Raw genomic sequence first — 24,299 nt, forward strand, 5'->3', positions numbered from 1 at the left:
TCCAGATGATAGGAGAAGTTTGCACCCGAGAGTGTTGATCAGAACACGTTCCCAGCGTGTATGGGTTTATGTGTGTGTAACTTTGGCGCGGCTTGGTCATGTTTGTGTCGGCTGGTTTGTGCATGTGGCACCACCAAAGCACTGTTATTGCGTGAGATATCTCCAGTAAGTGTGTTTTCCAAGGGATTGTTTGGGTTGGCACTGATACAGACCTGAATGTGTAGACTAATCACTCAGCCAGGCGATCAGTGGGCATATCCTGGCATTGTCTTGCTGAGTATGTTTGATGGTGTCAGTCTGCAGGCACAGAGTTGTGGACAGAATGATATTCTGCCCTTCTTGACATAACCTGGTGAGGGGAGGGTTCCTTAGCCAATGACTGCAGGGCGGGAGTACTTTTTTTGCTATAAAATAGCTCTTTCAGTGTGGTTGAGTGTCTGCGTGTGCAACAAAGCGTTGATCCTCTTCGCAGTTTAGCCTATGTTTGACACAGACCCACCACATTGTATTGCAATGTGAGGTCTGAAAGTGCAACATTTGGATTCTTCATTTTGGATTGTGTTTGCCTTTTCTTTGCATCATTTTGGATTAGCCGAGTCTGGAGCCATGGAGGTAGGACTGGTGTTTGTAGAGCTCAAGGAAAGGGTTTATGTTACAAACACTCTCACACAGGGCAATAAGATATTGAGACACTGAGAATCATGATGTTAGTAGAGATGATGGTGACAATGCAGAGTGTGTTTATGTGTGTTTTTCAGGTGTGTATGAGGAGGTATTTGAGAGAAATTTGGGTTCTCCTACATCTGGTAGGTGAGTGTCACATCAGGGGATGTCCAGATTGTTTCTGGTCTTTGCACTCAAAAGTAACACCATCCTGTAGACTATTATTTTTACATGTGAGGTGTTTATATGAAATCTGCTCTATGCCTTCTCCTACAGTAGATCAAATATTGATGTATTTTGCGTGTGACCAGTTTGCGCAGCAGGTGCGACAGGGAGATGCAGTCTGTTTGGACGTCACTACGTTCACACATTTGATGGGGTTTTATACGAGTTTCCCGGAGACTGTAGCTACCTACTGGCTGGGGACTGCAACCATCGCTCCTTCACACTGCTGGGTGAGTCACACTCAGACAATTCAATAAAGAAGTAAACAGATTTGAATTCTAATAGTGTCCGATGCTCATGCTGTGTCGTTCAGGAGATTGCACATAGTCATTGCCAAGTTTGACTCTCCCTGGGATATGTATACTAAAACTATGTACTGTAAGCACTCAAAACAATATATTAGCTTTCTCATTTACCTTTTATTGATTGTCTTCAGATTCAAAGAATAGTTTTGTTTGTCTCAGGCTGTTTCAGTTTGATGTAGTAGTGTGAAAAAAGTGTTTTGGATCTGCAGGGGATTTTGTTGGTGGCAAAAGAACTGGAGTCACTCTGTTTGTGGGGGACGCCTTTGAGCTGCACATGTCTGTCGACGGACGACTTTCACAAGGAGAAAAAAGGTAGAATAAAAGAATATTTAAGTTATCATGCAAAAATCATCAAATATGTATGTCTGTATTCATGTTATTGTGGGTAAAAGCACCCCATAGATTGGTTACGCAGGAGCTTGATGTTTCTATATGTGTCTCCTTTTGTGTAGGCTTTCTCTGCCCTATGCATCTCACGCTGTGTTTGTGGGCTCAGAGCTAGGCTTTTATAAACTCTGGAGTGAGGAGTTTGGCTTCACTGTTACCATTGATAATGCAGCCAACATTGCCCTGACGCTGACCAAACACCATGCAAACCACACCTGTGGCCTCTGTGGCAACTTCAACACTGTATCAGCTGATGAATATACCGCTCAAGAAGGTAGGTGCATGTGGGGTAATGGAATCAACAGACTGTGTCTGTGTGCGTGCAGTGTCTGGGATATGTGAATGTTTGAGGGTGAAACAAGGGGAGAGTTCATTATTACTGGAATTTAGGAAATGATTTGAGTCACCAGCACTCAGCAACAGGAAGAGTAGCAGCTCAGGAAAAGATAAGAGGTAAAAGAAAGCAAAAGAAACAGTAGTGGTAGGATGAGATTAAGGATAAATCGTTCAACTCTTTTGTGTCTGTGTGTGTGTCTTTGATTTCAGGATTCCTTACAGAGGACAGTTATGACTTTGCAAATTCATGGGCAGTGAAAGGAGCTGGTCAGGCATGTCGACGTGTTCCAATTCCCAGCCAATCCTGCAACAGCACAAAACAGACCTCAGCGGTGAGAGAACACTCAAGGCACACGTACATGTGCATGCATACATCATATGCAGCACAAATAAAGACAGACACACATTTAGGCACGACAGGATCGGAGCCCCTGATGCAAAAGCATTCAGGGGATATTACTTTGACTGTGCAATAAGCCTCTGCAAAACCTCAACCACAGCTCACTTATTAATTAATCATCTTCATCTCCCTCTGCATACAAGATTGTTTTCTGTCTAGTCAAGTGTATCATAATTCTGACTCAACTTTCTAAGACAACCTTACGATATATATTAAGTCAAAAGCAGGAGACAGTCAAACTGTTTGACATAGTTAGTAAGATTATCCATTGTTGAATTAATGAATACCTCATCATTTTGACTTACAGTACTTGATTCTCTCATAATCCTCAAAGGTGAAATTTTGACGTTTTTGTTCTTTTTGGTTTGACTAAATCTCATAATTGTGTCAAACTTTTGTTTTAGGACACACCACAGTAGCATACTGGTTACAACAATGTTACATAACCACATCCTCAGTAATTTGACTACAGCAGCAGATCTTTGTTTAATGTCATTCTGCACCTCCCCCCCCCCCCCTTGTTTCATGTCATATATCTAGTGTTGCTATCAAATAAAGGCCACCCAAAAAGTTTTTTAATTTAGAATCCCTGGTAGGAATAGGCTTCTATATACAGTATACATGAGGTTAAGGTGTTGTAATTCGAGTCCAGTAACTGGTAAGCAAACAAAACTGAGAGGTGTGAGTGCAATTCTCTAATGTGTATAGTCTTTGTGGGTGGGTTGCTACGGAATGATTAGCCTGTTTTAGAGAGAACATTTTGTACCACAAGAACGCCTACATGTGAGAAACCAGTAAAAATTACATGTTGCAATGACATCGGATGTCATCAACATCTCCTTGAGCAACTGTAAGTCTGATACATTTCCTGCATTTTTGTCAACCATCTAGCGATAGAAATGCTGTGGTTGCTCTATCACTGTGTAACAGGACTTTATGCAATAACTACCAAGGTCTGTCTGAGTGAGACCATTGATTTAAACGTGATCTTTAAAGATATTTTTTGTAGTATTTCGTTTCAAACCTTCAACTATTCTTACTTATTGGCTTTTGTCTTTCTACTACTTGCCTAATTGTGGTTTATGTTTTTTTGTCAAACCATCAAAATTATGTTTCCATCATGGTGAAACTAGTGGTATTGTTGTCATAGGAATATATTCTTTCCATATTTAAACACTGACAAAACATGACAGGTCTTGACAGTTCAACGTTTTTCTGTAGGTTTTGAAACAAATGTGGTTAACTTGTTAACTTAGGTTCGGGAGCAGAGCCATGCCTCAACCACACCTCTAATCACCTGCCAAGCCTACTTCTACCGGGTCAACCAATCCTACCCTGTTTGTCTCAGATTTCTAGGGATCAGACAGACAGTGCTTCTCGCCTAAACGCTTTATACAAGAACTTCGATTTAAACAAAGACAAAACTAAAAAAAATGTTACTACTTACCATGGATCCAGACGGCGATCTGTATGACGATCTTGTTCGACACCGGTCCACCAGACTCGCAGCAGCAACCAGACCGCAGACAAACACCCCGGCGTAGTCGCTTGCGTTCGGTGGTCTGCGTACCTCCGTCCCGCCGGCGTCTCCATTCAACCTCCGCAAACGAGATCTCTCCGACTCAACCTCGGAGTTCCGCAGATCTTAGGCCTCCTCTCCCCCTTCTGTGAGGGCTGGACGCTACGGGCATGGTCGTAGGAGCCAGCTCGAAGTCTCTCCTCATCGGCAGCTATCCCCGTCACGCAGGCTTCCAGCTCCCCGCACTCCACCACGGTGCACTCGCGGTGGTGGTTGCCCTCATTAGCGAGTCGGCAGTCTCCGCGTCCACAAACCGAGCCCAATATCAGAGAATGAACCGTTGCTCGCCTCCAACGTTTCCTGCGAGGTAAAGGCATCCCATTTCACCGCAACACACACAAAGCCAAACTTTTTAGCCTCCACCAACGCAGCGACAGACTCCGTACCTCCCGCACTTCCGGGTTCCTTCCCTTAGCCACCAACTGCCAGTGTCATCAGGCGTAACATCACAGTGCCTTCGCTGCCCCTGCCACAGCCTGCATCATCAGCCCCCTCTGGTGGGGGCCAGGTTGTATGCCCCCCTGTGTCTGCTCCCTCTGTTTCTGATTTCTCTCAGATGATATCAGCTTTCTTTTCATCCCTGTCTTCACAGGCTTCACAAAATCCCCGTGCACATGCATCCTTTCATCCCATCATCCCTTCCTCCTTTCCTCTAGCCTTCCTTCAGCCGTTCTCAGCAACACGGCTTCTGCTCCTCATTTTTCTTCCATAGCTAACACAGCAGTAGGAGGGCCCCATTCATTAACTCAAGGGGTTCCGTCACAGGCTAACCAAGTTGGTGTTCCTCAGCTTCCTCCTTCACTTCCAAATCATTTATCCTTTCCCCTTACTATGGCACCCTCGACTCTGAACTCTACTGCCATATATTCGCAGCACGCACTTCCCTCTCCTGCAAGTTATGCGGAGCCCCTTCCCACCCCACCACAGCATGCACTATCACTGCTCCTCAAACTCGCTCATGCCCCTTTTCCTCATGCAATGCCACAGTCAATCAAGTGCAGAATCAACATGCAACATGGTCCCAATACACTTTACAGTTAAAAAGGACAAAATATAGCAATCATTCTTTAACCACTTGTCACCTGCCGTACCCTCACCTCCCATCATCCCTAGGCCCACAGTAAGTTCCCTGGTCAATGTCCCCATGCCGAAGGGGGTCGACAAACGGGGAAGGCCAATCCTTTACCAAGGAGGCAGGATGGTGTGCAACAACTTCAATCACCTGGGCTGCTCTCTTTCCAACTGCGGCCTCCTGCACGTCTGCTCCTTCTGCGACGGTGCTCATGCCAGGAGCACTTGCCCCAACAATCCAACCACACCTGCAGACTAACTAGTAAAGAGCCTCAGCACGCCTGTAAAGAAGCCCTTGGCTGGTTCCTGACTAACAACCACAGGCTCCCTGACATTATCCATCTTCTTGACGATTTTCTTGTTGTCACTCCAATACCATCGAGTTCCTAGGCATCACCCTGGACTCAATTTCCTTCAAAGCATCTCTGCCCTCAGAGAAAAGTGTTCGAATCCCTTGACTCAGAGTACCGCTCTCCTTCATCTGCGCTTCACCAGTTGTACCCCTTCTCAATAGCTGCCATTCTTTGGGGGTATGAATGGTCTAGAAAATCCTAAACAAAGGTCCATCTTGTTCTCTAACCATGATGCAGTTTCTGCGCAGACTCTCCTTATTCTCAGCTCAACACCAGTTCATCCTCTGGGCAGCCCACATTCCTGGTTTCGCTGTCTCACTTCTCATTCCAGAAATTCAGACATTTGGCCCCAGAATCGGATCTTCACCCAGCGCTTATCCATTTTCAGCCACAATGTTCGCTCCACAGCTGGCAAACCTCTCTAACGCTTCACAAGAACTCATCCTTAAAAGTCTCATCCCAAGCACACTCTCAGCCTATCTAACTGGCTGGAATTGCTTCAAGGCATTTCACTTCACCTACCAGCTGCCTTTTCCTTTTCTGGACATCATGTCCATCTGCAATTTCTTACCCATGCTCATTCCATCCAAAATCCAGTCCTCCACCATCCAGACCTACTTAGCAGGAATCAACTCCTTCATCAAACTAGTCACTGGCTTCCATTGTCCTTCAACCTCCCATTCTCATGTTACCAGGTCAATAAAAGGCTAGCATAAACAGGAACCGGCTCTCCCAGCTTAACACTTGCCATTCACTTCTTACCTTCTCAGCATCTGCACCCGCCCCCTACATTCAGGCTACATATTCCCTATGGTTGACTTAACCCTAGAATCCATGTTCTGGTGGCTTTTTGGATCTCGGGGTGCTCCAAATTTGATTTCATTGATCTATAATTCTTCTCGAATCCTATCTCAGCCCATACAACCCGCTGACCGAATACATCAACACCAGGTACGCCACTAAGGCATCAACTCAACACCCATTCTTCCTCACCGAAACAGAGCTCGAGTCCAAATCAGTGAATCATATGACTCTTTTGGGGGCAAGTGATCAGTGTGGGCAGAAATATGCCTGAGACGGAAGCCCCACTCTAAGTCTCCCTCCAACTGGTCTTCAGTACATCCTCCCAGACCGGCTTCACAGACGACATCTTCCTTCTACCTTCACTCACATTCATGCATCTATCCTCAACATTCAATACCTTCTGAATTCCATTAAACCTTTAAACGGCATATTGTTGTGGCATGGTTCTTGCTAGCGAAACAGAAATAAACTTCGGTTGAAATCATTGACTTCCCCTTTATTTAACCACATAGCTCATTTGAACTTGACCTGTGGTGTGTGTGTGTGTGTGTGTGTGTGTGTGTGTGTGTGCTTTCTAGATTCTATCCGGCTGCAGCGTGTTGCAGACATCTAGCGTGTTTCTGCACTGTGCCCACCTGGTCTCTCCTGAAGCGTTCTTGTTGCTGTGTGAGGGGGAGGCGTGTCACTGTGAGAAAGGGGGAGGGGAGGACTGTTACTGTCCAATCCTATTGGAGTATGCCCGCACATGCCACGCCCACGGGATGCTTTTACATGGCTGGCTGGAGGAGAGTCAGTGCTGTAAGTCTAGGGCTGCAACTAACAATTATTTTCATTATCGATTAATCTGGCAATTTTTTTTGATTAATTGATTGTTGTTGAAGTGTTTAATTTATGAAATGTCAAAAATGCCCATCTCAACTTCTCAGCAACAAAGATAACATCTTCAGATGTCTTGTTTTGTCCAACCAAAATTCCAAAACCCAATGATATTCAGTTTATTATTACATATGACAAGAGAAGCTGAAAATCCTGTCATTTAAGATGCTGGAACCAACGATTATCAAAACAGTTGCTGATTATTTTTCTCTCTGCAGGTCTACGTAAGTCTGTCAGTCACATGAGTGAGAAAATCACAGCAGGATATGAGGTTATATTCTCAATAACTCAATATGTTTGTTTGTCTACATGTACAGTCCCCAAGTGTCCAATTGGGATGCAGTACAGTGAATGCACCAAGTCCTGTTCTACAACCTGCCATAGTCTCAACATCCAGGAGGTTTGCAAGGAAGAGTGTACAGATGGCTGTACATGCCCTGGTAACCTCCCATTCTCTTTCTTTCTTTCTTTCTTTCTTTCTTTCTTTCTTTCTTTCTTTCTTTCTTTCTTTCTTTTGTAACATAGTGTGTGTGTATGTGTTTCAGTGGGGAAGGTTTTAGATGGTAACCGCTGTGTGGAGGTATCTCAATGTTCCTGTGTGCACATGGGACGACATTTCCCACCAGGATCCACTATCTCTCAAGACTGCAACACCTGGTGAGAGGGCAACATGGATGCACTGACATGCATAAATACATACCTGCAGAAGTACTGCCATATGAAATATACTTCACAATGCTTCCTCCTCACTAAATAGGATTGGTCAAATGCAGATGATAAATTTCATTTCAGTGTAGGTGAGTGCTGAGAAATGACAATAAAGATGGTCTTAATCTTAATCTCTCCTGCAGTGTTTGTCGTCACGGTTCCTGGGAATGCACCAATGAAGGCTGCCCTGGTGAGAGAGATTCACAGCATACAGACTTACAAATGAATAGAGTAGTAGTATGAATAGAGAATAGTGAATAGAGTCCTGGGGTTGCTCAACATTTCTGCCAATATGGCTTTGTCTGTACTGTAGGTGAGTGCCTGGTGGTGGGCCAGTCGCACTTCAAGACCTTTGACAACAAGTTCTTCACCTTCACTGGCCACTGTCAGTATCTGCTGGCAAGAGACTGCACAGATAGAGGGTTTTCTGTCATTATTGAGAATGTACAGGTAATAGATGTTTTTTTAAACTATTTGGAATTTGTTTTTATCTGTGGTTCTGTATTTAACATATTTCCCAAATTATATGAAAAATAACCCCACATTTCTTTAATTCACTGTTATACCATTGACTGCTTGTCATTTTACAGTATTTGTGCTGTTGGTTTTTCAGTGTGCAGATGATCAAGATGCTGTGTGCACACGCTCAGTGACGCTCAGCCTGCCCTCTCTGGAGGACATGACAGTGAAGCTGAAGCACGGAGGGATTGTCTCTGTCAACAGCATGGACATCCAGACCCCAATGCATCATGGTATGTCATTTTGATAGATGAATGGATAAGAGCTACATTTAGTCACTCTATAAGCAGATTATATACAGCACTGTACTTTTAATAAGGCTTAAAGAATATTAGAGAAAGTAGTATGAATAGTTATTTTCTGAAGAGAAAATACATTGTCTCAAAGTGATCATTATTATCAGCATGAAAATAGATAGGTATGATACTGGAAGGATTGTTATTTGTTGTTTAAACTGTTTACAGTAAAGTTAGACTGAATTTAACTAGTCAGTTTCTTGTGTGTGCAATTTTACAGGCCGTCTACATATACAGAGACCTGTCCAGTCTGCTGTACGTGTGAAGTTTGGAGAGGACCTTCGTCTGGACTGGGATGGGAGAGGCCGCGTCCTCCTAAAGGTGAAGCAAGTTTAACAGATAAAGATATTTTTGGTTAATATATGTGAAAAGCTTGGCAACCTCTAAATTCTGTCCACCTCCTCAGTTGGGACCACGATGGGCAGGGCACACCTGTGGTCTCTGTGGGAACTACAATGGTAACCAAGGCGATGACTTCTTGTCTGGTTCTGGACTGGTTGAGGCAGGTCCTCAGGCGTTCGGCCAGTCCTGGAGGATCAATGGAGACTGCGAATCCACCCACAAACTTGAGACTGATCCATGTGCCCTTAACCCCAAAAGAGGTAGACACAGGCAAACACACATCACCGCAAAAAACAACCTAATGTTTACCTCTGATTAACCTCCCATGCCTTTCAGTGCGTTTTGCAGAAGAGGCGTGTTCGGTGATGATGTCAGAGGTGTTCAGCCCGTGCCACTTTCTGGTGAACCCGAGTCCATTCCAGCGGTTCTGTCGTTATGATGTTTGTGCATGTGTGGATGGTGAGGAGTGCCTCTGTTCTGCTCTGGCTGCCTATGCAGCCGCCTGTGCTGCCAAAGGGGTGCTGGTCAACTGGAGGTCTGCCTCACTCTGTGGTAACTCTCACACTGATATTTACACTTTTACACACACAAACATTTTGTCCCATTTTTTTGACAAATGTATTGTAGAACAAAAATTCAAAAGTCAATAGTAATGTGGGTAAGCTAAAACTTGAGTAGGTGATGACCAGCCCATCAGAAGCCTAAAGATCCGTTTATATGAATGTTTGTGTCATCATGAGTACAAGAATAAATACAGACAAAAAAAAAATTATAATAATTCCAGAGAAGGTTTTAAATCTTTTTGTACCCAAAAAGGTAGGCGCACTATCTATTTTTAACAGATAAAAACAAATTAACTGAGAATCGATGGCTAACATTCCCCTGATTTGATTTTGTCAGAGTTGGAGTGCACTGGAGGACAGGTGTATGAGGCCTGCGGGAGTATGTGTGACCGGACATGCCGGTCTCTCTCTGGAGTTGAGGCCAGTTGTGAGGGGGAAAGGATGTGTGAGGAGGGCTGCTTTTGCCCTGTTGGAAAGTACCTGAGCGACTCTGGAGAATGTGTGACTGCTGACCTTTGCACCTGCCTGCATGATGGACAGCTCTACCAGCCTAGTGACGTCTACGCTGATCACAACAGTATCTGGTCAGTGACTGTGCATGCATACATACAGAAACTTACCAGCTATAAGACATTGTCTCACACCTATGGCTATTTTTTTGTATGTTCTTCTTTGCTTGTGTGTGTAGCTACTGTGAGAATGGTTCCATGCGCTGTAGCACCCCTGAAAGGAGCGCGTTACTGTCTGATCTCTTCTATGATGATGACCTGGCACCATCCAGAGGTAAGAATTTAAAAGGAGATCCCAAACCTCTCTGTTTTGTACTACTGAATGTGAATGTGTTTCCTGACTTTAATTAATCACGGTCTGTGAGGTATCTTTCATTTAACCATTTGTGCTAAATGTGGGACATTGTGACTGGTCACCTAAAATTATATTAACTTAGGAACTGAAGTGAATCTGCTTTGTTATTTCTCAACAAAGTGAAAAGTTTTGCATTTGAGGAACTGATCACCAACTTCATGTGACCCATCTACATATTGGTGTTTGTTTTTCCTGTTTGTAGAGCGCCGAGCAGCCCAGTGCCCTCCTCCATTAGTTCGTGCAGAGTGTGATGCAGAAACACAAGGCCTGGAGTGTGCCAGAAGCTGCCAGAACCTGGATCTTCCTTGTGTCAGTCTTGCCTGCATCCCCGGCTGCCTCTGTCCACCTGGCACAGTAGGTTGTGTATTATGTTTGTGTGTCCTTGCATGTCTGTGTCTTGTAGATAAATCACCAGACATTCAAAATGGAACATGCTGATTGATTAGCTGATTGATTTCAGGTACGCCACCGCAGAGACTGCATTGCACCGGAAAAGTGTCCCTGTTTCCATAACAACAAGGCATACGCATCAGGGCAGACCATATCTGTGGACTGCAACACCTGGTAAAAAGATTGTTTGCATACATGGTTGCAAAGTTGAACGCTTGCATCATGCTTGCTTAACATGCTTTTGCTTTTGCAGTGTGTGTGAAAACAGGAAGTGGCACTGCACTGAGAAGGCGTGCGATGGTGTGTGCCGCACTGTGGGGGAGGGGCATTACATCACTTTCGATGGCCTCAAATACTCCTTCCCTGGCCTCTGCCAATACGTCCTGGTCCAGGTAAGAGATCAACAACAGTTCTAGAGAACACTTTGGTGTCAAAGCATAAAAATACAGTACACATTTCTTATTCTTCCTCTCTCTATCCATTTGCTACATTTCCTCTTTTTCTACATTTACTATCAATAGGATATGTGTAATGGAGAAGAGGGGTCGTTCAGAGTGCTGGTGGAAAATGAGGCCTGTGGAATTGTGGGACACCGCTGTGCAAAAGCTATCACAATCTTCTACCAGGGAGGGTTGATTTTAATGCAACATGGAGAGGTAACACACACACAAATCCAGGAATATCTATACTAACTCCCCTACATATTATAATATACAATACATGCATATTAGCAATGCACCTTTGAATATGTGCACATAGTGTACAGTAGTGTTGCACAAAATGACAAAATTGCAAATTCTAAAGCATAAAAATCAGACGCAACTAAAATGTTAATGTCTCTCTCGTATGTCTGACACATTCATGACTTCTATTCTGCTTTACTCAGACAATCTGACAATTGACTTAGAGTTGAAACCAAAGACTTCAGACTTGACCTGTGAGAATCCTGTATACATCCTATGTTGCCATCATTCTCTCTTACAGGTGAAGATGAAGAGGCCGGTCCCGCAGGGCTCACAGGTCGAGATTGTCCGATCTGGTCAGTTTTACACCCTACTGCTGGGGGAACATATTTCTCTCAGTTGGGACAGGGGAACCCGCCTCCTGGTCCACATCTCAGCCGCATACAGGGTACTGATGTATTATAACACTACTTTTGTACTCATTGAGATTTGTTTATTTCTTTCACATTGTTTTATATTGAACATGTTCCTTTGTGCGTAGGGTCGGGTGTGTGGTCTGTGTGGTAACTTTGATGGGAACGTCAACAACGACTTGATGAGCAGCAACAACCAGCTGGAGGTGGATTCCTCCCATTTTGGGAACTCCTGGAAAGTCATTCCCAGCTGTGCCGATGTAGCAATGGTAAAATCTCATCTGAGATTGAATGGTCAATACAAAGTAACATATCTTGTACCATACCATTGTTGAGATCTCTTTAATCTAGGCCAAGCAATGAAAGTGTTGTTGATATGTGGCTTGGCTGAGCTTTAGTTGAGGCAGAAGTCTGGTGCCAGTGCAAAACCTTGTTCAGCCCTGTGGCTATATAATGTTCCATACATGATGCTGTTCTTGTGGAGCACTTAGAAACATGGACTTTGTTGTATACAGGGAAGTGAAAGTAGACTATGTGGACTGTCTTTGGGCAGGATGGTAAATTAGATTTTTTCAAAAAGCATGTTAACTGTGATGGAGTGCCTACCTCAGGCAAATCTGTGAAAGTTGAGTTTTGTACTGTACTGACATGACTGAAAACCAATGGCTGGCTGGAACATTTGAAATCAACCTAAAAATATGGTTTGGAAAATGGTTTGCCATCATATAAAGTATGCTTGATTTGTGTTTAATGTGCTAAAACATTGTTTGGTTCTTGAATCGCTAATTATTGCATTATTAATAAAGGACAAGATATTCTATATTCAGTTTATTAGCAAAGAGATAAGTGCTGTTGCACTATATTTGTGTGTGTGCTTGTGTGTATAGATCCCCGCTCCCTGCAGTGACAACATTATCAAGTTGGTAACAGTGGAGCAGTCGTGTCGTTTGCTAACTGGTCCCCTCTTTAAAGAATGCAACAGCCAGGTGAGTGTAATTACAGACACCCTTGATATCCCATGACATCAGAAGCATCATTAGGTTCATTCACTCAGTGCTCTCTGTCCTTTTTCCCATGTGTCTCTAGGTGGATGCAGAGCCATATGTAGATATGTGTGTGGAGGCAGCATGCTCTTGTCCATCAGTGGGCGACTGTGCGTGTTTTTGTGATGTCATCGCAGCCTATGCTCAGGCCTGTTCAGAGAGGGGTGTATCCATCAGCTGGAGATCCAATGAGCTTTGCCGTAAGTGTGAAGAATCTCTCCATCATCCACTCAGGCATATATTTTTACCAGTGTTTTCTGGCAGAAATACACTTTGTTGTCATGGACAGCTAATGTTATCCCAGTTGACAGTGCCCCATGTAAAAAACAAATGGCCTGAAAAATTTAATAAACCCTCAGTAATAATTAAAGATTTTCCTCTGAAACACAAGTGAAAGTTTTTTTTGTCAGATAACTGCCCACAGAACTGACAATAGCAGTCACATAACTTCCCATTTTTCTTAGTACTTACCAACACCAGGACTTTTAAGTTCTGTATTCTTTTTCCATACGCATATTTATCAGATAGTTTATCTTTTGTAGTTCTGCTAAATGAATCGGAAGTTAGCCTGACTTTCCGCTGTCTCTCTCTTGAGATTTTAGTTGTAGCATTTTGTTTCTTAAGTATGATGTTCTAAAAATCTCATATGAATTTCTCAATACTTCATAATTAAATGCAGGAGCCATATTTTATCCCGGGGTCAATAAAATAGCCTGTAACTCAACTTGAAACTTTTGTTTCCTTAGCCGTGAGCTGTGAGGAGCTGAACCCTAAGAGGCCAGGTGTAGCGGAGGAGTTATGCCAGTGGAGGTATAATATTTGTGGCCCTGCCTGTCCGATCACCTGCCAGCACCCTGATCCCCTCCACTGCTCACTCACATGTGTGGAAGGTTGCCATGCCTACTGCCCGCCAGGTGCCGAGAGCATTTACTGGACATAGATGCAAGATCTAAACACAATATAGATTTGATTGAGTGAGTCAAACTGTTATCCTTGTTTCTTTAGGTCAGCTATTGGATGAGGTGGCCATGCGTTGTGTAGATCCTTCTCAGTGTCAAGTGTGTATCCATGAGGGTCAGAGAATCTCCCACGGCAACAAAGTCATTCTCAACCACAATGACCCCGACCACTGCAAAATATGGTAATATTGGATCAGAGCTGTCATTTACTGTCCAGTTTTTCACGCAGCAACAAGTCAACACATCATGCTTTGTATTTGATTCTTTGTACTTACGAATGTGCTTTGTTCTTGTTTTCTGAAGTCACTGTGACAACAACACCCTGAGTTGTGAAGTTTGTGCTTCCTTGACCACATTTACCACTCCCACACCAACCTCTTCCTGGGCCACCTTCACAACTCAACTGCCTTTCACCACCTTGATGCCTGAGGGCATGTGTGACCGTGCCATGGATCTGGCCTTCTTATTGGATGGTTCAGCAGCCCTGAGCGAAGAAGAATTCCAGACAACCAAAGAGTTTATTCTGGGAGTGGTCGAACGATTTCGTATGGGCTCAGCTCACACTCGAGCCACAGTGCTGCTTTACCACTCTGGAGTCAAAACCTATGACCTGCAGGTAGACAGACCCATTATATACAACTGTGATACTGTGTTGTATGTAATTATGCACAAACATGCTGTGCTGCATTAAGCATTCTGTGGAATAATACTTGATTCATCAAATTTAGCTCAGAAATAAACTGCTTGCACTGAATGTACAGTAAAAGTCTACATCTGGTTGCTTGATCTCCACATTTCTCTCTCTCATTTATGCCTGTAGGTTCAGAAGTGGCTGTTTAAGAAGACTGTGCGTGAGCTGCATTACACAGGAGGAGATGCAGCCTTCTTGGATGAGGCTGTCAAGTATCTAGTTATCAACATCTATGACAAGAACAAGCGTGTCAATGCTGGCCGCGTTGCCATCATCTTGACTGCCAGTGCCAACCCTCGTCCCGTACGTGCAATCGTCAAGATGCTCCGCAAGAAATCCATCACCACCCAGACAGTGGCACTTGGTCCAGGGGTAAACATGGGGCAGATTAATGACATCACCAAGGCCAACCCAGAAAACAGGGCCTATGTGCTTAGCAGCACAGGAGAGCTGCCTGATCGTCTGTTAGAGGTAACAGATTACCTTTGCACCTTGGGGATGGAACCTGAGGGGGCGAAACCTCCAAAGCCAAAGTCCACACCAGGTAAAGCTCGCCAGGGCACAACCACCACTACCCTAGCTCCTCGTCTAGAGCCCAACCCCACACAATACCTCCCAAACACTCCTACTTCGACCTCACCCACTGGCCTGTCTTCCATCACCACATCGCCATCATCCATCTCTCCAGCCGTAGATGTGACATTCATCCTGGAAGGCTCCGATGAAGTTGGGGAGGCCAACTTTAACAAGTCGCTAATCTTTCTGGAGGAAGTTATCTCACAGTTGACAGAGGAAGAGGAGTTCATTCGCATCACTGTGATCCAATACTCAGTAACAGTCACTGTGGAGATCAGTCGGTGGGAGCTGAGACGGCAGAGGACCCTGCTGCTGCAACGACTGAGGGAGATTCGTTGGAGGGGTGGAAGTGAGACGAATACAGGAAAAGCTGTCACTACGACCATTCAAGAAATGGCTACAGTCCAGCCCTCACACGGTCCCACACCTCCTCAGCTGGTCTTCCTCGTGACAGAGAACCCGCCAACTGACACAGTGACACGTCCACCGTCCACAAGCACCAACACCCATGTGTATCCCATTGGGGTTGGACCAAAAGTTCGTGAGATTGACTTGCTACCGTACAGCTCCCCCCAGCGCCCACTGATGGTGGATGACTACAGCCGCCTGACGACCCTTGTCCACCGTGTAGTCAATATCACACACAGCACCATCAGGCCCCGCTCCCCTACGCTGCCACCTCTCGTCCTCCCAACACTCTCCAGCCTGCCACCCACTGGTACAGAAAACGCATTCATTTTAATCATTCAGTCCACAATGAGTCGAGTCATTAGCCTGTATTGAACTGTGCACATATCTTTGCATAGTGCCGTGTAAGAAGCCCATGGATGTGTTGTTCCTGTTGAAGTCTGGTGATCAGATTGAGGACATGAAGACGTTTGTCAAAGCTTTCATCAATGATGCTGACATAGGTAGGTGGGACCCAGCCCCTAAATGTCCTAGAACATTTTTAAAGAGCAACTCAACACCAGGTTGGAAAGCAGTGTTTCACAGCTGTCTCTGGTTGAAAGTTTTGCAAAGTGTGTTCTATTGCATCTGTAACCACACCCAGTATTGATGTCACAGGGTCCCATATGGTACACCTGTACATCACTGCAACAGTATGAGAAGTTAAAGCACTGGAGGTCATTCACAATAATATTTCAAAAACTTCTGCACAGATAGGCCTTGGGAAAAAGAGTGCTATACTTAGATTTTAATAATTACCTTGGGCTGTGATTTTTGCCATTAGACAATTATTAATATTTAGTCAGAGCTATGGAAGTATTAAAGATGGAATCATGGTTCCAAATCATAAGTCTATCCCCTAAGGGTCAAAAAATTATTTGATATAATATTTAAGAAGTCTTTCAGTTCAACAGCAGTTTGGAGAATTACTCAGCATTCTGTGCTCACTCAATAACCCACTGTCACATAGCTATTATTAAGAAACCAGTGAGGGACACAGTAGAGGAGACATGTGCTTGAACTTAAATGTGGTTTCAAAGGTTTGGACTTGTCCTACCACTTGTCCAGGTACACTAAGAATATTGTGAGATTTTTTACAAAACTATGTAACAGCATTAAGGAACATTAATAACCAATTTGTAGATCTTCCATCTCTGCATTGCTGCAATGGTTTAACCTCCTGTTTATGTTTGCAGGTCTGAATGGCACTCAGGTGAGCGTTGTTCAGTATGGACGCACCAACACAGCAGAGCTCACCTGGAAAGATGAACAGAGCAAATCACACCTCCTGAACCTGGTGGAGAGCATACCAAGCAGGACCACTGCTGCCCCTGCACTAGGTAGTGGATACATAAACTAACATATGCACACACATTAAAACACACACACAGACACACATGTTCACTGTTCTGTCTGTCTGCAGGCTCTGTGCTGCGATTCGCTGTGCAGACCGCCATCTCACCAGCCAGTGGTGGGAGAGTGGGTGTAGCCAAGGCTGTGGTGATGCTGGTGACTGATAAATCTGCTGATGATGTCATAGAAGCAGCTAATGAAGCACTGGCCGCAGGTAATTAACCCACCACTAACATGATCACCATGGGATGTTTGTAACCTCCATCATCCTCTGCTGTGTGTCACTGATAAGAGTCTTGTTCCTCAGGTGTATCAGTGTTCCCCATTGGGGTGGGACCAGACTATGACAGGAGTGAGCTTAGTGTGCTCGGTCGCCATGGCAAACAAGACAACACTCTGCACTTGAACAGCATGGATCAATTACGAATGTTGCTGACTCTGGACAGTGGTTACACAGAGAGAATCTGCAGAGGTGCTTACACACACACACACTTAAAAAGAATTTTAAGAAATGAATCTGTTCCTTGTTTCTTAAAGTTTTCACAATAATGTCTTTTAGATTTAATAATGATGGTGATGATAATTGATGTCAAAAAAAGGTTATTTGCTTTGGTTCTCAGCTGGTCCACCAGGAGTGTGCGTTGATGATCATGGAAATGAGAGAAAGGTGAGTAATGTGTGCTGATGTTGAATACAAGTAACAGCAGTACGACAACCTTTTACAGCAATTACAGCATTACTTTCAATGAATTGTGTATCTTTGTGTTTGTGTGTTCCAGCCGGGAGAGTCATGGCTGCTGGAGGATGGCTGCCACTCGGTCCTGTGCCATCCCAGTGGAGCAGTAACAGTACAGAACCACAAAGTCAGCTGTGACAAACTGGAGCCGCCAGCCTGCAGGAACAACATGCCACCTCTCAAAGTCCAGGATACCTGTGGCTGCCACTGGGAATGCCCTTGTATGTATCAAAAGGATCAAATAACTTCTGAAGTTCTTAGTATTATATTTAAACTGTCTATATTAAGCACACATCGTTGCCCACTGGGGTTGTTAACAATGAATACTGGAGGCTTGCATTCCAGTCTATTTATACTGACTATTAATGGACTACATGTTCCTGGCTCTCTTCCTCCTGTCTGTGTGCTGTGACAGGCATGTGTATGGGCAGCTCGACCAATCATGTTGTGAGGTTTGATGGCTTGGCACTTAGGCTGGATGGGGAGGGTTTGTGCTCCTACACACTTCTCACTGTCAGCAGAGGCGTTGGTGAAGGTTCAGAGGTCAAACTCCATAGTGGACCTTGTCAAGACTCTGCTAATTACAACCAGGTCTGCATGAAAGCCATGGAGGTGACCCACGGATCACATAAACTGCTGCTGAAAGATGATATGACGGTAAGCTGTGTGTTGCTAGTTGGGATAGCTGCAGGGACACTGAGATTATTTGTTATATGGGAGAACGGCTATTTACTCACTGAATGTGTATTTGTTTCTTTGAGCAGGCATCGATTGATCAGGAAGAGCTTGCACTGCCATGGCGGTACGCTGGCCTGGAGGTGGTGCGTTATGGGGGAGTGATGCTGCAGCTGAAATCAGACCATGGCTACGTCCTGACTTTCACTCCTCAGAGCAATGAGTTCACCATCACACTGCTCAGTTCCACCACCAGCGCCCAAACTGCTGGACTCTGCGGTAACATAAATACAGACCCACTCCTTCAAAACCGTAAAATGGAGTTGGAGTGGTGCTTTCTTGTCTGATCATCCTTTGTGTCTTTCCTCCAGGTGCCTGTGGAGAGGATAAGGTTAATGTCCTCTCTTTACGTAATGGCAGCTCGACTGCTGACCAGCCAGCCTTCATCTCTGACTGGACAGTGACTGGAGATGGCGGTGTGTGCTTGCCAAAACGGAGGGCGGTGTGTGTGTCTGGGGCAGCGATGGGATGTCAGGCCCTACGCTCGGAAGTGTTTGAACCGTGTCACGCACACATACCCGTTCAGGTGTTCCTTGCCAAGTGTGAGGAGCAGACATGTGAGGAGTCAGATGTGTGTGAGCTCATATCTGCCTACGCACGCCTCTGTCGACAGAGAGGTGTGTGTGTGGACTGGAGGAGCCCCCACCTATGCCGTAAGTCAGTTTCTGATGTGCGGATGTTTGCAGGTTTAAGTTCCACTGCTGATTAGGTTTTAATACTGAGTCCAGGCCTACACCTAAACTTAAGCCTGTCCTCTGTTACAGCATTACAGTGCCCCAGCTCCATGGAGTATGATGCATGTCGGACAGGGTGTGTGGAGGACTGCGGAAGCATACAGACGTTGCCAGGCGACTGGTCTGTTGCCAGGGGTAACGAGTCATCCTGTATGGACACACCTACTGAGGGCTGTTTCTGTACTGGAGGGACAGTTTTGCATCATGGAGAATGTGTATCACCAGAGGGATGTAGGCAGTGTGTCGACCATCATAGACACACTTATATGGTGAGATGCGTGGACAAGAAAAACCTGACAGAATATGTATGGGACTGATTTAAAAAAAAAAAAAAATCAACTTCTTAATTACAGAAATGAATGCTAACAGGATTAGTTAGGGCAACCGTTTATGTGTTCTCCATTAAAGTGTGCTGTGACTGCCCTCTAGTGTTAATATAACAAAATACTGCAATAAAAAAGAACCTGGTTTCTTTCCTACAGTACATGCAGAGTTGGGTACCAGATGAGAACCCATGTTTGATTTGTATGTGTTTGGACCAACAACGTATCAACTGCACCGCCCGGCCCTGCAATGACATCAAAGGCAAGCACCCAGACTGTTATTATCTATTTTCTGGCCTTCCTAAACATTAAAAATATTGCCAGCATTGCATTGTGGGTTTAGATGTAACACCTTTTACAATTAATCATCTGTATGTGTGTGTAGCTCCAGTGTGTGGACCCTGTGAGGTCCTGAGGGAGAGGAGAGAATCCAAGTGCTGCCCAGAGTATGAGTGTGGTATGTATAATAAACTATGTATCAATATTAAGATGTTTCTCTTTCCAGATCCAATATAAGTTTCAACAAATAAACATGAGGAACAGACCTGTCAGTATTCAGTGCAAGTTTTGTGTTTTGTGTCTGGGTCTTTACACCCAGAGGAGATATTGAAGGCTTTACTGAACAATACAAACCATTGGTGTAACCTCAGTCCTAATGGATTATATATAAACTCAATTTAATTAATTAATTAAACAAAAGATTTGTAGGAAAGTAAATCCAAATCACCTTCACTCCGAAAAAATGTACAGCTAAAAAATCTTTCTCCTTATCAGGAAACAGACTGAGAAGTTGTTACGATATTGGATGAGCATGTTTTCATCAGGAAAAGCTTCAATTTGCAGTAGATGTCACCCATCCGCAACAGACTGTCTCACTCTGTGACTTTTCAGTGTGTGATCTGGTGAGTTGCGCCCTTCCTGAAGTGCCCCGCTGTGACGATGGTCAATCATTGGTTTTGAAAAACCCAGGAGAATGTCAGCCTATCCACGAGTGCGGTAGGCCATTTACACATTCTTTATGATGTGCAAGCTCTGCTGTGCTCCAGTGTACACACACATCATGAAACAGAGCGCACACCCATTTGATCTCTTCAACGCCTTTCAATACATCTCTTTTCTCTCTCAGTCTGCAAAAAAGAAGAGTGCGATCTACAAACTCACCCTACTTGTCCCGCACATCGCCAACTGTCAGTCAAAAAGACAAAGTGCTGTGACGTATTTGAATGCGTGTGCAACTGCCAGAACTCCACCCGCACCTGCCCTGCTGGTTTCATCACATCCTCCTCTACTGACGACTGTGGCTGCACAGAGATCATCTGCCTTCCGGACAAGGTCAGTGTGTGTTTGCTTGCAACTTAAAATACATCACTTTCCAGTTTTTGTGCTGTTACTGCTGGACACATACCCTGTGTTATTATGTGTGTCTCCAGGTGTGTGTGGTTGGTGGTGTGGTTCACCCAGTGGGGACTGAATGGGAAGAGGGATGTGAGAAGTGCAGCTGCACCCAGCTAAAGGACAAAGACACCTCACTGCACACTGCTCAGTGTACTCCGCCTGTCTGTGAACGGACCTGCCCTCTGGTGAGACACAAACCTTACACACAAATACACACCAAACATAAACATTTGGATTATGCTTCTGTTACCGTTAATGTTTATATATTTGTTACATTTCAGGGCACGACATACACTCCATCAAAGGGAGAATGCTGTGGGAAGTGCATACCTTCCAGCTGTGTGGAGTCAGAGGGAGAGATGCGAGGAGACACAGTGATTGGGGAAAAACTCAGACATGTATGTGTGTTGAGGAATTTCATGTATCTGACTAATATACGCTATTAATTCTTAGTAATTATGCTTTTCCAGTAATTGTTTAAGACACTCATTGTAATAATAAACGCTGATTTGTATTCTAAACAAGTTTCCACCTACTATTACCTGCAGTGGATTTTCCATCCACTTCTGTGGTTGTGCGTTATGTTTTTTTCACATACAACTTAATCATAGTCAGTCTATAGATTAATGTCTGTAAATAGAGAAAAAAAAAAAGCTTTTTTTCTCCTCATTTGTTTGATTTTAATCTCATCTCTTTCTTTAATAATAGGTGGGTGAAGTGTGGCAGTCTCCACATGATAAATGTGTGTTAAATCAGTGTGTGAGGGTGAAAGAAGAGGTGTTCATCTCTGCTACAAATATGAGCTGCCCTGCTATGGACACTCCATCCTGCCCACTGGGAACTGAGTTACGCTGTGACACTGAGGACTGCTGCCCCCACTGCCACTGTGGTAAACACACATGCACATACATACACATGAAAGCATAAGCAGAAAATGGCAACAAAAATCAGTCGAGAAAGCACCTGTATCAAGGTTTTGCTCTGTTAATTTGCCCTCAAGTGAGTATCGTGGGCAAACTGTATATATACCAAAATGCAGTTGCAGTGTCTGTCCAGCAGAGGACGCTCTCATATTGGTGTCAACCCATTGCTAGTTATCTTGACCTGACCTTACGAAGCTTGTGGTGTGATTTACTGTTTAATTTCTCTCTCTACAGCTCCTATGGATGCCTGCGTCCTCAACCACACTGTGATAGGAGTAAGTCATACAGAAAAGGTGTTTTCTTCTGTCATATGAGAACAGTACCATCAGTACTCCCTCTCAATCTCTCTGTGTTTGTACAGGCAGGGGAGAGGCTGATGGTGGATGTATGTACACACTGTGAGTGTATAGTAGAGGGCGGTGCAGTGAGAAAATACAGACTGTCCTGCAGGAGAATCAGCTGCCCTACTTGTCCCATGGTAACCACCATCATTATTTTTTATCATCATCATCATCATCATCATCATCATCATCATCATCATCATCATCATCAATTCAAAAATCCATCATTCTCATCAAAGATTCTCTAATCCTCTGACCACATTCCCTCCCCGCTCATCATAAATTTGCGGCCACATCGTTTTCAGTGATTCCCTCTATTCACAGAGGTAAATAGTGAATTATTTTTTTGCACAAAATGTCCAGGGAAATTTATGTCACTGTGTTGACGATAGATGTCTTCCTGATGCCATCCGATGTAAACTAATGCTTAGTACTAACCACAATGTTTTCAGGGATACACTCTGAAGAAGGAGGAAGATGCTTGCTGTGGTCACTGTGTTCCTACCGCCTGCATCATGGAAAGGCCAGATGGAAGGCTGATCAGTCTGCAGGTAGGTACTTTGCAGGAAAGATGATGCCTCTCTCATGAACCCTGTCACATATACAGATACACATAGGATTTACTGTCGCAAGACATCTTTATAACTATGTTAATGTATATCTTTTTAATAGAGAAACTTTACAAATATACTATGTAATGTAATTATGTGCTATACTATGATACTAGATAGATAGATGCTATATTGAACATTACTGTTATACTATAAAGTGCTATCTTTGTAATGCTATACAATAGTAATATGCAATGCTATAAAATATTATACCTTACTACAGTAACTATATGATATGATTCTATACTATAAGAAACCATATGATACTATACTATACTGTACTATACTATAATATACTTGACTGTATTATACTATACTGTACTATTATACTATATTCCACTATACTATACTATACTTATCCCTCGAATCAGTAGAATACTGTCAGCAAAATAAAAAACAGACATGAATTCATAAAATTCTTCCCTATTAGAAAATTAATGTATTCATTCCTTTATTTTACTACATTAAAAACATCATTATAAAATGAAGACAACAGCCTTTCAGCAGCAATAATGGAGATACATACTGTCTGTGTGCCCCTCTGCCTCTAGGTGAACACTACTTCTGAGGATGGTTGCAACCTGTATGCCTGTGGTTTGAACAATAAAGGAGATCTCGTCCTGCAGACCAAAGTGACCACTTGCCCTCCTTTTAACCGCCAAGAGTGCCTGGACCAGGGGGTAAGACCACTACACAACCTGTCCTCAGTTACACAGTATTCCCACACTTACACCTTTATATCTGCAACAATTTTTTGTTAAATTTATCTCCCCTGTTATTTGTGTTTTTAGGGGAAGGTCAGCCAGATTGGAACAACCTGCTGTGAGATGTGTAAGTAGAGCTGTGTCTTTGGCTAGACTGGTGCACTATTTAAAAAAAAAAAAAAATCTGGACGGTCTGACTTTAATAAGAGTGTGTGCATGTTGGTGTAAAGGTACTGAGCCAGAGTGTCGAAAGACAGTGGGAACACTTAACTACATCAAAGTGGACGATTGCCAATCCGAGCACCAGATAGAATTGCGCTATTGTGAGGTAAAGGACTACACACACACACACACACACACACACACACACACACACACACACACACACGTAAGGATGATAATACTTTTCCCCCCAGGATTAGCTTACAAAGTTCAATGAAATCATAACACTGTCCCTCACCAGTCCACCCTCTCTGTCTCTCCCTGTGGTGCCATCTGTCCATCTGTCCATCTGTCTATCAGGGTAAATGTCGCAGTAAGTCCATGTTCTCCCTGGAGAGGGCTGCCGTGGAGCAGGAGTGTGTGTGTTGTGCTGCTGTGGAGACAGAGCCTCTCAGCGTTCCTGTACTGTGTGCCAACGGCACTCGCAGCCAGCACACTGTCTTGTCTGTCACTGCATGTGACTGTCTGTCCAAACACTGCACCTAGAGGGATAAAGAGAGAGAACAGAGATTTTATAAATGTAGATTATTGCTGTATTGTATGTGTGTATCCAAATATAATGTACCCATATAAAAAATATCACAAATAACAATTAAAAACCTGCCAGTTTCTGCAAGCTCTACTTTTTTGTCTGTTGTGTTGTAATCTTAGTATTCCTGTTGAAATGTAAGGGTTTGGAGAGATAAGATAATCGAATAGTTTAAAACTGATAACAAGTTTTCTGCTTTT

At 43.9% G+C, this 24,299-nt stretch overlaps 1 protein-coding gene across 1 annotated transcript; it reads left to right on the forward strand.

The window, feature by feature from the left end:
• The first annotated feature begins 408 nt into the window (after positions 1 to 408).
• On the forward strand, positions 409 to 24,192 carry vwf (von Willebrand factor). Its single transcript, XM_067589669.1, has 53 exons — positions 409 to 612; positions 759 to 810; positions 975 to 1,118; positions 1,403 to 1,505; positions 1,646 to 1,854; positions 2,127 to 2,248; positions 6,702 to 6,921; positions 7,317 to 7,439; positions 7,545 to 7,656; positions 7,851 to 7,897; positions 8,021 to 8,157; positions 8,321 to 8,459; positions 8,743 to 8,843; positions 8,929 to 9,124; positions 9,201 to 9,416; positions 9,765 to 10,011; positions 10,116 to 10,210; positions 10,494 to 10,645; positions 10,752 to 10,855; positions 10,935 to 11,073; positions 11,203 to 11,337; positions 11,666 to 11,812; positions 11,906 to 12,046; positions 12,665 to 12,763; positions 12,864 to 13,020; positions 13,567 to 13,734; positions 13,826 to 13,961; positions 14,083 to 14,395; positions 14,600 to 15,764; positions 15,853 to 15,957; positions 16,690 to 16,833; positions 16,917 to 17,060; positions 17,154 to 17,318; positions 17,467 to 17,513; positions 17,626 to 17,803; positions 17,998 to 18,239; positions 18,347 to 18,536; positions 18,629 to 18,970; positions 19,082 to 19,320; positions 19,534 to 19,636; positions 19,760 to 19,831; positions 20,266 to 20,370; positions 20,501 to 20,706; positions 20,805 to 20,954; positions 21,051 to 21,167; positions 21,478 to 21,658; positions 21,927 to 21,967; positions 22,054 to 22,170; positions 22,486 to 22,584; positions 23,196 to 23,324; positions 23,436 to 23,475; positions 23,579 to 23,676; positions 23,871 to 24,192. The coding sequence occupies exons 1-53, from the start codon at positions 607 to 609 to the stop codon at positions 24,054 to 24,056; spliced, it is 8,565 nt and encodes a 2,854-aa protein (XP_067445770.1). The 5' UTR covers positions 409 to 606; the 3' UTR covers positions 24,057 to 24,192.
• Positions 24,193 to 24,299: the final 107 nt, after the last annotated feature.

The sequence above is a fragment of the Thunnus thynnus genome, chromosome 5, assembly GCF_963924715.1.
Source record: "Thunnus thynnus chromosome 5, fThuThy2.1, whole genome shotgun sequence".
NCBI classification, from domain to species: Eukaryota; Metazoa; Chordata; class Actinopteri; order Scombriformes; family Scombridae; genus Thunnus; species Thunnus thynnus.